At 40.3% G+C, this 15,548-nt stretch overlaps 1 protein-coding gene across 4 annotated transcripts in view; it reads right to left on the reverse strand.

The window, feature by feature from the left end:
• Positions 1–908: 908 nt before the first annotated feature.
• Positions 909–15,548, reverse strand: part of vps54 (VPS54 subunit of GARP complex) — a 74,899-nt gene continuing 60,259 nt past the window's right edge. For all 4 annotated transcript variants that reach the window (XM_048536379.2, XM_048536377.2, XM_048536375.2 and 1 more), the window contains 5 exons: positions 14,552–14,673; positions 12,660–12,740; positions 11,237–11,344; positions 4,566–4,660; positions 909–1,853 (listed from right to left, as the gene is read on the reverse strand). In XM_048536379.2, the coding sequence (XP_048392336.1) occupies positions 1,748–1,853; positions 4,566–4,660; positions 11,237–11,344; positions 12,660–12,740; positions 14,552–14,673 (512 nt within the window). In that variant the 3' untranslated portion in view covers positions 909–1,747. The remainder of the gene's footprint in view (positions 1,854–4,565; positions 4,661–11,236; positions 11,345–12,659; positions 12,741–14,551; positions 14,674–15,548) is intronic.

The following is a 15,548-nucleotide window of genomic DNA, read 5'->3' on the forward strand; positions in this document are numbered from 1 at the left end:
ATTATAAATGAACTCTTAACTTGAGCACTGAACTTTATTTCCAGTCTGGTAGATTAGATTGGATTCCCTACAGTGTGGAAACAGGCCCTGTGGCCCAACAAGTCCACACTGCCTCTTGAAGAATCCCACCCAGACCCATCCCCCTATAACCCACACACCACTGAACACTACGGGCAATTTAGCATGGCCGATCCACCTGGCCTGCACATCTTTGGACTGTAGGAGGAAACCGGAGCACCCGGAGGAAACCCACACAGACACAGGGAGAAAATGCAAACTCCAGTCGCCCGAGGCTGGAATCGAACCCAGGTCCCTGGTGCTGTGAGGCTGCAGTGCTAACCACTGAGCCACCATGACACCCCAAACCAAAGGTCAGATTGCAGACTTGAAGAGGAAGTAAACTTAGTTTCTTGCTATGTAAATACTGGTCAGGCAATTTTAATTATCAAATCAGAGATTTGCAGACTACGAAAACTTGTATATTCAAAGTGGGAACGAAAAATCATCTTGTTACAAAACTGCAAAACAAAAATCAAAACTAAATAACTTCCATGTAACTTTTATTTTGAGATTTCAAATTAAAAACATCAGGATTGGAGAAATATTACTATTAGATATCAATAAACCCCTCAGCAAGCTTGGATTTAAATTAATTTGTAATAGCAACACTAATGGAGATATGGTTAGTCTTCAGTGCCACCAATGTTTTATTAGGCACTCTCAGAAAATAAGGACCTCACTCCTCACAGCCCAAACTGTAGCTTGTTGCGCTGTAACAGAAATCAGCTGAGGCACTTGACTGTATTGTAGGCATTTACTGCTGACTCTGATTACCAATGGTGCAAACCTCCCACACAACTGACAGAAAATAACCTCAATCCAACACAATTTTATGGAAAGGTCCGAAACAGATAAAATAAGCACATTTTAATCAAACCATTACATAAAAACCCAGTGAGGCATTTTAAACAAAATACTTCCTGTAAGCACATACTTCCAAAGAGAAACTAGAAGCTGCCATTCGACAAAAGAAAATTTGTTAATGTGCCCCAAACAGGGAAATAAGCTTTTATTACAAATATAACATAATTGCTGACTTCTGTTGTTTTAACACAGGTGCACTGATGACAGAGTAGTTAAAAATAAACCCTGAAATACTTTGATTTTAAAGTTGGGTTATCAGCAAGCTGTGGGGTCCAGGAAAATGTACATCTGATGTGCAACCACCACTCCAAAAGATTTTTAAAATCCATAGAAAGGTCTGTAAAAAAATAAAGCTCCTAGATAATTAGCAACCCCACATGGATAAGAAACAACCAATCCATTTTTATGAATTGTTAATGTTGCAAGAATTTACAACTGTTTAAAAGGTATTTTATAAACGGTACCATCATTAGCTATGCTTTTTTTAAACATATAGTGTTATGATTGCACATGAGGTTTAACATACAAATAATCTGATGCAAAGCATCGTTTAGTGCTACAAAGTCTGTCTTCCAGTAAAGCCAGAGGTCATGTACAGTCCTGCATTTGGTCCACAGAAACTTGAGCCTAGGTTGAAAGGTTTGAAAAATGATGACTGATTAGTTGATCCCTGCCATCACAAGGACATTTGCAGCAGCACTCTTCCCAACTTGGTCTTTCGAGATGTGGTTTCAGTGAAGGACTGTCATTACGATTCTCAGGGTAGAAAACCCTAGGATCATCATGAGATACCTTTGTGTGCAGGGTAGCGTTCTTCACAATGTCACCTCTTCGGTTCCCAAATTTCTATCACATTAACGTCCAAATCCTCAAGGCCTTTTAATGCTTGGATGTTTCCAGTGTAAAAAGCAAGATCTGAAGCAACTAGCCTGCAGATAAAACAAATTAAATTCCTGATCATCCTGCCTGTATACAATTCCCACAGCTAGTACATTGTTCAATAATAAATCTTAGAGTGACTCCTCTCACTTCACTTGTGAGAAAATTACCACAATAATCAGGGCTGATTTTAATCTATATGTGAGAAACAGGACAAGTTAGCGAGGGCAGCTTGGATGGTGTGTTCATAATGTGTGTTGGAGACAGTTTCCTGGAGCAGTGTGTTCTAGGGTTGACTGGAGATCATGTTGCACTAGATCAGGTCATGTGAATGAGACAGGATTAATTATGAGGGCATTGTAAAGGCACTCAGAGGGAGCAGACTTCATAAAATGACCATGTTTTCATTCACTTCGAGGGACAGAAAGTGGATCACTCTCAGGTGTTTTAAACTAATGCAAAGCCTGAGCTGGCTAGAACAAACAGGGAAATTAGGTTAAGGGATAAATTTTGTAGAAACAGTGGCAGACTTTTAAAGATATATCTCGGAATACTAAGAAAGGATTTGAGTGAGAAAAAAAGATTCTAAGGGAAGGATGCACACATCTGATTCATCTTGGAAGGGTGAATTTGAATGTCAAATACAGGGTTAATGGCAGGATTCTCGGCAGTGTGGACGAACAGAGGGATTTTGGGGTCCACGTCCATAGATCCTTCAAAGTTGCTACCCAAGTTGATTGGGTTGTAAAGAAGGCGTATGGTGTGTTGGCTTTCATTGGCAGGGGAACTGAGTTTAAGAGCAGTGAGGTTAAGCTGCAGCTCTATAAAACCCTGGTTAGACCACACTTGGAGTATTGTGTTCAGTTCTGATCACCTCATTATACGAAAGATGTGGAAGCTTTAGAGCGGGTGGAGAGGAGATTAACCAGGATGCTGCTTGGAATGGAGGGCAGGTCTTATGAGGAAAGGCTGAGGGAGCTAGGGCTTCTCTCATCGGAGCGAAGGAGGATGAGAGGTGACTTGATAGAGGTGTACAAGATGATGAGAGGCATAGATAGAGTAGATAGTCAGAGACATTTTCCCAGGGTGGAAATGACTATTGCAAGGGGCGTAACTTTAAAGGGATTGGAGGAAGGTATAGGGGAGATGTCAGAGGTAGGTTCTTTACACAGAGCGTGGTGGGCGTGTGGAATGTGCTGCCGGCAGTGGTAGTGGAGTCAGATAATTTAGAGACGTTTAAACGACTCTTGGATCGGCACGTGGAGGATAGTAAAACGTAGGGTATGCAGGGTAGGTTGATCTTAGTGGGATAGTAGGTCGGCACAACACAGTGGGCCGAATGGCCTGTACTATGCCGTACTGCTCTATATTCTCTCTGTGGCCAATGGTAGAAGTTAAGGTTGTATTGAATCAACAGAAAGTTAGTTTAGAGAGTGTCTCAGAAAGTAATGACGGTAAATAAGGAAATGAGCTAATATTTCACATCTTTATCAGTGCAGTGGACACAAAGAACATTAGAGAAATAATAGAAAATCAGAATTAGATCAGGAGCGGGGAACTTTAAACAATTCTAATAACCAGGGAAAGGGTACAGAAAAAAATTATCAGCACGAACATTTGACAAGTCTCTGGCCCTGTTGAATTTCAGATTCAGATGTTAACAGAAGTAACTGCTGAAAGGCTCCACAGAGTAGGCTAGGAGTTTACCCACTGGTGTTTACAAGAATAAGAGGTGATCTTATTGAAATGTAAAAAATCATCAGCTGGTTTGACAGGGATGTTTCCTAGAGTTTCACAGCATGGAAAATGCTCCTTCAGCCCATTGTGTCCATGCTGGTCTTTCTGTGTGTATCTAGAATTAAAGGATGTGGTTTAAAAATACAGTTGCCATTTAAGACAGAAACAGGCAGGAATTCCTTCTCGGAGTTCACTGCACTCCCAGAGCAAGCACTAGAGGCTGGCTTGTTGAATATATTCAAGACTGAATTACACAGGCTTGTTATCAGCGAGGAGAGTGCAGATCAAACCACATTCATATCAGCCACGAACTTATTGAATAGTAAAATGGTCTACATCTGCTCTCAGGATGTAGGTCACCTCAACACCTCTCCATGGCCAACCTTCACACACCCAGAAAAATAATGCTCTTCAATGTCAATTCTTAATTTCATCTCCTCTTATTAAGACATTACAATGAGGAACCCCTAAGAATTAAGTTGGTTCCTTTGGGTACGAGGATGCTGAACAGCATGTTTTAAAAGTTTTCCAAACGTTACTTTGGATTTACTTAAATACCAAAGGCTGGTATCCCAATATAACGAGTAAATCATTCAAAATTAGTTTGTAACAGATGCTGAGCTCAACACTGACGAATTTATTTTTTGTGATAAATCCATTTTCAGTTGCACTAATTGAGCTAAACCAAATTATCACACAAATAGATGGGTGAACTTTTCCGTAACGCAGTAAATTGTATTTTAGTTATTTCTATAAACTGGCCAATTGAATTGGTTCCGGACAGATGCTGCACTCAATGGGATAAGGTTCAAGAAGCAGCTCATTGCCACCTTCTCGAGCACATTATGGGATGAGCTAGGAATTCTGTCCCAATCGGCAGTGTCTACATCACAAGAATAAATTCACTTTAAAAAAATGAGTAAGTTTCAGTTGAAACTCGAAAAAACAACACATCTCAAACTGGAACAAACAATCATCAGTTAGAGTCAAACCAGACACCTCCAAAGCAACATAACTGCACAAACCCATGCAAAGGTCCTCCATCATTCACAACATTTAAACGTGTTAGCTGTCTCTTCAGGTGAAGTTTAAAACTTGAATTGATTCTCAAAAACAGCATCTGGGGAAGGAGACAGATAAAAAGTAGTATGTATTATAGCGATAACTACTGTCAAGAATACTAAGTTAAATCTTTTGCAGAAAGATAGAGTCACACAATTGAGTAAATCCTCAGCATAATATTTGAGATGAGCCGTACCTCCCTCAATGGATATTTGTTGTGTTAAACATTCCTAAAGCAGTTCACCAAAGGACAATGACACATTTAAAACCAATGCCACAATCTTCAGGTCAGCATTCAGCGGATGTTCCTGAACGGCCACTGGGAGGCCAAATAGGAAATTTGTGCTAATAGTTCAAGTCAAGTAGACACTTTGACCCAGTAACACTTAACACCTGATGAAGGAGCGACACTCTGAAAGTTTGTGTTTTCATACAAACTTGTTGGACTATAACCTGGTGTTGTGTGATCTCTGACCTTGTCCACCCCAGTCCAACACCAGCCCCTCCACATCATTTGCCCCAGTAAGCAGCAATGATTCTGAATTCCCTTAGAACTTATTGTAACTGCAGTACTTCAATACTACTTCAACTATTAATAACATGGAATTGGTCATTAAATCCAGAACAACTTTTAAGATTCTTAATCTATTGCTTTATAGTATTTCTTCTTCAAACTATCACGCAGCTTTGACACTGATTTAAAACAACTAAAAAAAAATGACTTACTACAACACATAGATTGTAACTTTCAAGACGGAATTGGAAATCCGGAAAAGGAAATGATTTGCAAGGATATAGGGAAACAGCAAGGGAGCACAACAAGAGTTTTCAAAGAGCTGGTAAAGGCAAAGGGGACGGACAGTTTCCTACACCTCAAATTCCTCTAATGTTATAGAAAATCATGCCTAGTGATTAGCTGAGAATTTTTAAAGCAGTGACACTGTCAAGGAGTTTTATTAAAATAACTGAGTTGATTGGCAGCCCAAGACAGAGAAGTCCTAGAATATTTCAGCAATTTAAGGGTTTAAAAGTTGTTTTGTGGACTAGCTATTGACCACCTGATCTCTACGAGGTTCTGAAACAACATTCAGAATGCCCAGAAATTATGTTATTAGTATAGTGCATCAGTTGAACTTGAATTTTAGAGATAACAAGGTGTGGAGTTGGGTGAACACAGCAGGCCAAGCAGCATCTCAGGAGCACAAAAGCTTACGTTTTGGGCCTAGACCCTTCATCAGAAAAGGGGGATGGAGAGAGGGTTCTGGAATAAATAGGGAGAGAAGGGGTGGCGGACTGAAGATGGAGAGAAAAGAAGATAGGTGGAGAGGAGAAGACAGGTGGAGAGGAGCGTATAGGTGGGGAGGTAGGGAGGGAATAGGTCAGTCCAGGGAGGACGGACAGGTCAAGGGGGTGGGATGAGGTTAGAAGGTAGGAAATGGAGGTGCGGCTTGAGGTGAGAGGAGGGGATAGGTGAGAGGAAGAACAGGTTAGGGAGGCGGGGATGAGCTGGGCTGGTTTTGGAATGCAGTGCGGGGAGGGGAGATTTTGAGGCTGGTGAAATCCACATTGATACCATTGGGCTGCAGGGTTCCCAAGCGGAATATGAGTTGCTGTTCCTACAACCTACGGGTGGCATTGTTGTGGCACAGCAGGAGGCCCAGGATGGACATGTCGTCTAAGGAATGGGAGGGGGAGTTGAAATGGTTCGCAACTGGGAGGTGCAAGAACTTTATTCAGTTTTATGCCGCTCCTCAAATCACTGATTCACTCCATAGTAGCTCAGACCCTAACAACTCTTCCTACTTGCTAACAGATCTGCAGACAGCTTCATCGTTTACGCTGCAGCCCCTCAGCAGCATCCCACCCACACCCCCGACATGCACCATAACCAGAGAAGGATTAGCAAGAATTTCCAGCCCAAGAAATTCCTTAATTCAGGTTTATTGAATACTCGTTGTGTCTCAACTGTATGTCAATGTCACACCAGGTAGTTCATCTGTGAAGCAAGGCTATCAAAGAAATACTTGCAGAGACAGAGATATTTCATATATTTTCCAAAATATCATCTATCACTTGTAGCCACTTCCTTTTCAGACTTCTAGGACGCAGTCATTTAAAGGTTGGGGTTGATTACCCTTCTAGTAGGTTATATCATACAGGCAATGTCTATTTGAGTGAAAGTGTTGATTTAACAAGACCCTAAGTCACAATGCTCATTTGGAGAGTCAGTATAGACAGAATAATAGCCTCCCATCCTGTGAATCTCTGAAAAATATGAGCACCAGTGGACTAAACAGGCTCTCCTGGTGACATGCTTACCTTCATTGCTCAGTCCTTTGAGTATAGGAGTTAGGAAGTCAAGTTAAGGATGTACAGGATACTAGTGAGGCCTCTTCTGGAATACTACTTCCAGTTCTGGTTGTCCAGTTATAGGAAGGATATTATTAAGCTGGAGAGGGTTCAGAAGAGATTTACCGGGATATTGCCAGGAATGAAGAGTTTAAGTTAGAAAAAAAGACTGGAGAAGCTGGGACATTTTTCACTGGCACATAGGAGGCTACCTGATAGAAGTTTATAAAACAATAAGGGGTACAGATAGAGGTGGTGGTGGTGTTTTCTCTTGGATGGGGATTTCAAGATTTTTAGGGAGCACATTTTTAGGGTGAGAGGAGAGAGAGTTAAACAAGACATAAAAGGCAAATTCTTACATAGAGGGTGGTTTCCATTTAGAATGAACTTCCTGAGGAAGTGGTAGATGTGGGCACAATTACAAAGTTTAAAGACATTTGAATAGATAGATGAATAGAAAAGGTTTGGAGGGATATGGGCCAGGAGCAGGCAGGTGGGACTAGTTTAGTTTGGGATTATGGTCAGCATGGACAGGTTGGACTGAAGGGTCTGTTTCTGTGCTGTATGACTCTATAACTGATTAATATTAATATCCCAGTTCACAGTTTGTCTGCTTCTGAGAAAACATTTCAGCAGCCTGAGCTGTTCACAGTTTTCTGGACTTTAGATCTTTGACGCTAGCTTCAAAGCCATCAAGGGCTCCTGTCTCTTTTTCTGTCGAACCGAAAAACTAAACACTTTCTGGGAATGATCTGCCTCTTCTTCTCACAAGTCAGTTTTCCTCTTTCTGTTTCTGACTGCTTTCTCCTTTTCTCTGTGTGTCTGTGCAGTTCACCCACTGCTATTATCCCTTCTCTGTGTCTGCTTCACTTCCATCATGTTGGTACTGTTTTCACATCAAGGACTGCTGGTGACAAACTGGTGTTTTTCACCTTCTAAGAAAATTTTAATGGTTACAATTGATGCAAACTATCAAAACCTCTTTACGAAAGTTAAAAATTAAAAAAAAAATTACAGATTCCACAAACCTTTCAATGTGATTATGCATTTTCCTACTATACAGCTTTCAGAGGTCATCATGATACTACCTGTTTTGGAAGTGTGGGTCTCACCCAAAAGAATGTAAACCCATGCAGCATTGACGTCCCAAGGAATGGGAAAGTAGGTGGCAGAAGATCAATTCTCTTTACCCACACTGCAATTTTCCATAAGTTAAATCACACACTCATCTGCAGATAAAGGTCACGTGTGCAGCAGTTTTGAAATGTGGATTTATACATAATGTAAGATCTTCTTACAGACATGTGCTGTGTTGCATCAGAGTAAGGCATTATCCTGAGTGAGGTACTGACAAGAAATACACAAATAACTCAAGGATAAAATATGCATCATACCAGCCCTCCTTGTGAATAGTGAGAGTTGTTACAGCGCCATACTAGGCTGAATTCGCAACTGCTGAAATTAAATCTTACAAACAAAGTGCATTTAAATGGCTAATTTGGAAAAATGTAAATGCAAACATGGAGACAGCTTTTACTTTGTAATAAAAATACCAATCTTGTTTATGAGAAATGAGAACATTTAGCTTATCTCCACGTTGTGTTATGGAATTCTGCAATTGAACAAACCTATGCTAAACAAATGGCCTCAGGTTACTAGTGTAGATTTAGAATAGTTTCTGTCAGTACAGATTTGATGGGCTAAAGGGCCTCTTCTGTACTGTATAATTTCTATGCATTATTCCATACCTGTGTATAAATATCTGCAACATAGGTATTTAAGGAATAAAAGAATGACGAAAGTAAGATTAGGCCCAATCAAGGATAGTAGTGGGAAGTTGTGTGTGGAGTCAGAGGAGATAGCGGAAGCGCTAAATGAATAGTTTTCAACAGTATTCACTCTAGAAAATGACAATGTCGTCGAGGAGAATACTGAGATACAGGCTACTAGACTAGGTGGGATTGAGGTTCACAAGGAAGAGGTATTAGAAATCCTTCAGAGGGTGAAGATAGATAAGTCCCCTGGGCCGGATGGGATTTATCCTCGGATCCTCTGGGAAGCCAGGGAGGAGATTGTTGAGCCTTCGGCATTGATCTTTAACTCATCATTGTCTACAGGAATAGTGCCAGACAACTGGAGGATAGGAAATGTGGTTCCCCTGTTCAAGAAGGGGAGTACAGACAACCCTGGTAATTATAGACCAGTGAGCCTTACCTCAGTTGTTGGTAAAGTGTTGGAAAAGGCTATAAGGGATAGGATTTATAATCATCTAGAAAAGAATAAATTGATTAGGGGTAGTCAGCACGGTTTTGTGAAGGGAAGGTCGAGCCTCACAAACCTTATTGAGTTCTTTGAGAAGGTGACCAAACAGGTAGATGAGAGTAAACCGGTTGATCTGGTATACATGGATTTCAGCAAGGTGTTCGATAAGGTTCCCCACAGTAGGCTATTGTACAAAACTTGGAGGAATGGAATTGTGGGAGATATAGCAGTTTGGATCGGAAATTGGCTTGCTGAAAGAAGACAGAGGGTGGTAGCTGATGGGAAATGTTCATCCTGGAGACCAGTTACTAGTGGTGTACCGCAAGGGTCAGTGTTGGGTCCACTGCTGTTTGTCATTTTTATAAATGACCTGGATGAGGGCGTAGAAGGATGGGTTAGTAAATTTGCAGACGACACTAAGGTCGGTGGAATTGTGGATAGTGACGAAGGATGCTGTAGGTTGCAGAGAGACATAGATAAGCTGCAGAGCTGGGCTGAGAGGTGGCAAATGAAGTTTAATGCAGACAAGTGAGAGGTGATGCACTTTGGTAGGAATAACCAGAAGGCAAAGTACTGGGCTAATGGTAAGATTCTTAGCAGTGTAGATGAGCAGAGAGATCTCGATGTCCATGTACACAGATCCTTGAAAGTTGCCACCCAGGTTGACAGGGCTGTTAAGAAGGCATACAGTGTTTTAGCTTTTATTAATAGAGGGATCGAGTTCCGGAACCAAGAGGTTATGGTGAAGCTGTACAAAGCTCTGGTGCGGCCGCACTTGGAGTATTGTGTACAGTTCTGGTCATCGCATTATAAGAAAGATGTGGAAGCTTTGGAAAGGGTGCAGAGGAGATTTACTAGGATGTTGCCTGGTATGGAGGGAAGGTCTTACGAGGAAAGGCTGAGGGACTTGAGGCTGTTTTCATTAGAGAGAAGAAGGTTGAGAGGTGACTTAATTGAGACATATAAAATAATCAGAGGGTTAGATAGGGTGGATAGGGAGAGCCTTTTTCCTAGGATGGTGACGGCGAGCACGAGGGGGCATAGCTTTAAATTGAGGGGTGAAAGATATAAGACAGATGTCAGAGGTAGTTTCTTTACTCAGAGAGTAGTAAGGGAATGGAACGCTTTGCTTGCAACGGTAGTAGATTCGCCAATTTTAGGTACATTTAAGTCGTCATTGGATAAGCATATGGACGTACATGGAATAGTGTAGGTTAGATGGGCTTCAGATTGGTATGACAGGTCGGCACAACAGCGAGGGCCAAAGGGCCTGTACTGTGCTGTAATGTTCTATGTTCATCTGATCCCTGAATACTACGGGCAATTTAGCATGGCCAATCCACCAAGCCTGCACATCTTTGGACAGTGGGAGGAAACCGGAGCATCCGGAGGAAACCCATGCAGACACAGGGAGAATGAGCAAACTAGACACAGACGGTGGCCCGAGGCTGGAATTGAACCTGGGTCCCTGGCGCTGTGAGGCTGCAGTGCCAATCACTAAGCCACTGTGTGGCAATATTGGTGGAGGCCAATAAATCCCCAGGGACAGGTAACCTACATCCCAGAGTATTTAAGGAAGTGGCCCTACAAATAGTGTATGCGTTGGTGATCATCTTTCAAGATTTTACAGATTCAAACAGATCCTATGGATTAGATGGTAGCTAATGTGACCGCATTATTTTAAAAAGGTGGTGGAAAGAGAAAAGGGAATTATAGAGCAGTTAATTTGACATTGATGATGGGGAAAATGCTAGAGTCCATCACAGATTTAACAGCAGAGCTCCATCAGTGGAGTGTCACCATCATTAGGGAAAATGAATCAACTATTTAAATTCTGGCATCCAGCAGGAACTAATAGACCAATACAACACTTTGTAAATTGTGTAAAGTAATAAAACAATAATTAAATCTTGCTTCTTCTTGTCAGAAATGAACCATTTGTTATGCTCTTATTTTATGAGCTGTTGTGATGTACAACATTTTGTTGTAGAATAGATACACTGACTACCGAAAAGTGACTGACCTGTGTTTGTTCTGCAGGTAAGACGTCATGTATAGCTTCGTGCATTTTAGCTGTTTGTTTGCAGACATTTCGGAAACAAGCCGATGGTACTGGCGCTTTCACTTCATACTGTAGGCAAAATACAAACAGAACCGTCACTCTCAAGTTAATGCAAATTTACCATGTCTAAGGATACAGGACCATGGAATTGAAATAATCTAATTAACTCTCAGATTTGTTAAACTCTCAGATTTGAAAGGAAAAATTAGCCGGTTTTTCCAGTATACATTATGTAAACGTTTCTCCCAGTCTATGTGCAATTATTCTGTAATCCTCCAGTTTACTGCAACTTCCTTTCTCATTGCGGAAGTGTTTTTACTTTTCCTGCCCACAGAATTTTTACTTCCATTAGTCATTAGAAGACAGCAAAGCTCAATCCTTGGACTGAATTTCCTGCATAGTCATCCTGCATCGTAGAATCTTGCACTCAATCTCATTGCAGTGACACTATTCAATCATACCAAAATAACAAAATATTTCTCAAGGATTCAGACACAAAGATATTGTAGAGTTGGAGGAAAACGTTACCAGCTCTCATTCACAATCTTTACCTGCCATTGCTGATTGGACATTCTCCGAAGGGAAATTTGGGCAAACGCTTCTTTATCCTCAGTGATTTCAAACCCCACTCCCCACAACAGCCCAGATCACATCAATTCCCAGTCTTTCTACCCCCTTCAATCTGTCCAACCTCACCTCCCACATGGAGGACTGCAAGAGTTCGAGGCAGTTCACCGCCAACTGCAACCTTGTCAGCGCTGCGCACTTTCAAAGAACAAATACTAGATTTTTCACCCTCATCGCCCCCCACCCCCAAACTGTACTGCCACAGGGTGCACTAACACTCCAGGTTCTTGCTCATTAATACAGCTTTTACCACACATCCTCATTACCCACCTTCCATATCACCCCAAAGAGCCCAGAACCTCCTGAAAATCACCTAACACTTGAGAAGGAAGGAAAGTAAGCTGCAATTACAGCAAAACCTCACTGGCCATAACAGCCAAGTGCCTAACAGAAATGGGAGTAATCGTGAAGCAGATTCACTGATGGCCCTGTCAGCTAAAGGAGAAAACAAATTAGAAATACCAAGTCTGACCAGAATGTCATAACTGATGCACCCTGTAACAAAAGAGAAACATGAACATATTTCAATTTCTTTATTGTATTCTTTCACAGGATGTGGGAGTCACTGGTTGCTGCAGAATTATGGCCCCCAATCCAAAACACCCTGCAGAAGGTGGTGATGGGGGTGGTGAACAAGTGTCAGGAACCTCTGCAGTCCAGGACTTGGTTTAAATAATATCTAATTAGAATCAAAGCAGACAGTAGATTCTTGAACATAACAAAAATACATCCAGAAAACTAAAGTTGCTAATTTTACCTTAGACAATGTTTTGTCACAGAGGCTATCCATGATTGCAACAAGCTTTGCCAAAATCTCAGATATATGGTCATTATAATCCTTAAAAACAAAAAAAAGTTTGCACTTATTTTACATACACAGATACCGTATGCATCAGAACTAGCTACACAGTGGGCCTAACTTTCTGTTTTGTTGAAAGAGGTCAGAACATCCAATGCTGCTTAGATTTTAGATAAATTTAAAATGGTAGAATGTTAACACATGCAGGGGTCTATGAGAACTACAGGTATACTGCATTTATTTCAACTTCCTCAACAAGAGCACAGACAGGAGACAAAGAGCATGGAAAATTAATGATAATCTGCAGTGAAAGGAAAGTAATATTTCCCTACTGCAGTGCAGTCATCGGAAACCGCAGCAGCGGCTGATCTCATAAACAACTCAAACTCAGTACTAATACTTTGACCTTGATTTCAAAGCAGTAAATACTTCTCAACAGCTCAGAGACCATTAACTGCAGTGAACCTGGAGAAAAATCTCAAGTGATATCAGAGTGTTACTCGTAGTCTCTCAAAACTTCATTGCTTTCCAAAGCCTTTTCCTATTCCTGATTGCATGTAATGTTTTTCTCCCTTCCTAACTCTATACCAAAAAAGAATCAACTTTACATCTTTCAGCAAATAATTTTGCACAATTTTTCAGGATTCCATCAAAAGGAAAAAACAGTTGACAGGCAACATGACATATTATTCAATGAGAAACGTGAAATGTGAAATTAATTTAACTAATATAGGGAAAGACACAGAATGAATAGTCTTGCTGGAAACGATCAATACATGAAGGTCAGAATTAGCTCAGAAGCTCTTGTTACACAATGCAATTCCCATTGGTCACGTGATGAGTAAGGGATAGGTAAGTTATAATTATGGAAAATTTCAATTCACCAACTTTAAACTGGATACAATGCACTGCAAGTGAAGGGGCAGATTCAGCAAATGCATCTCTTCTAAACAATTGCTTCTTGTCCCAATGGATCAGGAGTTTCATGAAGAAACAATCTAGACCCAAGCTTAAAAATTACTGATAGCTGTTAATCCACAAATGATCAAGGTGAACTAAATATTTGCAATATAATTCAAGACTATTACACAATTAGATAGATGCCTGGAAAATCTGTCATTCTGCATCACCTTCACTGTGAAGACTGTCAACTGATGCAATCTACACACTCAAGAATGGGGTACGGATCAACAAAACTATGTCACAAGGAAAAGTACCGAATTATCATGGGGAACCCTAGATACATACATTATTTTTAATGCACAATGTGAGAAAGCAATTAAAAAGTAGAAATCTGAACTACTGAGATGACTAAAATTATGTAAAGTACAATGCATTAGCCAAATCACACTTGGTACTTGTTGCATTCTCCATGAGATATTTATTATTAAACTTTGCAAATGACGTGTACAGACAAGAACAAATAGACTGACCACAATCTTAAGAAAAGCTTGAAGCACTGGGAAATAACATGATTAGTATAGGATCAAATTCAGCCATTAAAATAATAAATTATTATAGAAGTTACATCTTAATAATTATTATTATTCTATTGAACAAGGGGATAAAATTGTAGATGAGTGGAAACTAAAATTAGAATAAATTGTTCAGCAGCATATCAAAGTGGAGAATGTAATTGTCGGCCAGGTCAACCGAATAATATAACGTGAAAAATGCAAAATTAGAAAGTGCAAGTGTGTAGCTCAGAAAAGTCTTTCAGCTTTTCCAATGCTCTTCATTAATCAAATCCAAGGATAAACAGTTGTAAATAATTTTCTTATAACTAATTCCATCTAATATCAAGTTCATATTTAACACATTATGCTTTAGAAGATGCTTAACAATTTTACCTTTGTGATGTGATCAAAGTGCCTCAGCATATTGTATTGCTTTGGCTGTAGCCGAGCTTCAAAGTGCAGCCTAATTTTGGGAATGTAGTGCACAATAAGCTGTAAACAACGAGAGGCAAGAGCTACACAGATAAAATTAAAGAAATGCAAGGTTATTAATGGAAATGTCTAACATTTTAGTGGACATCAAGACAATTTCCATTTAATTCATCACTAATCAGAACCAAACCATTGGACTGAAACATCCAAGCTGGTTCTCGTGTGAAAAAAGTACCAGTCATAATGCTATTGGTTTGTTCCATTTTATTAGCCTTTAGCTAACTTTTGAGCCCATTCTTAAACATTGATGGTCTTGGTTTCACCAGTAATGCTCATAATGCATTCCTCAGGCTCTCAAACTTCAAAGCAAAAGATATCTCTGACTCTCAGGCCTCTTGGAAAACCACTTCTTTCGAAGTACTTTCTTTACTTCTTCATAACTTTTAAACTTCTCTATCAAAACCACTGAATGCCATCTGTCCTGACAAAACAAACAGGACTCGTTTTCCCATATCGTTCTTTGTATCTCCTCAGAAGTCAGCATTTTAGGACATCTACATTTCAGCTTTTGTCCTCACTTAATATCCTTCACATTGTGTTCTAGACAATGCACACAAAACCAATTGTGATTTGACTTCAATTTTATGGCTTTACTGTTGCATCTCCACTTAATACTCCAGACACTGTGCCATCAAACCCAGCTTTGCCCCCAACACACAGCCATCCTCACCCACATCACTTCCTCTCTTCTAAGGAGTTTGATCCACTTTCTCCAGTTCCAAACTTATAGTCTTCTTTGTCGTACTTTATCACAGGTATTGTGCTCAAAACCAAATCATGTGTTTGTCAACATAGTGCAATTCTCTCAGTCTCTGGTTTTTTTAACTTTATCCAGTAAAATGCAGTGTAAATTTAGTCTGGTATTATCTGACGTCTCTCATTCCGTCCAGAGTTACAC

Source organism: Stegostoma tigrinum, chromosome 9 (genome assembly GCF_030684315.1).
Source record: "Stegostoma tigrinum isolate sSteTig4 chromosome 9, sSteTig4.hap1, whole genome shotgun sequence".
Taxonomy (NCBI): Eukaryota; Metazoa; Chordata; class Chondrichthyes; order Orectolobiformes; family Stegostomatidae; genus Stegostoma; species Stegostoma tigrinum.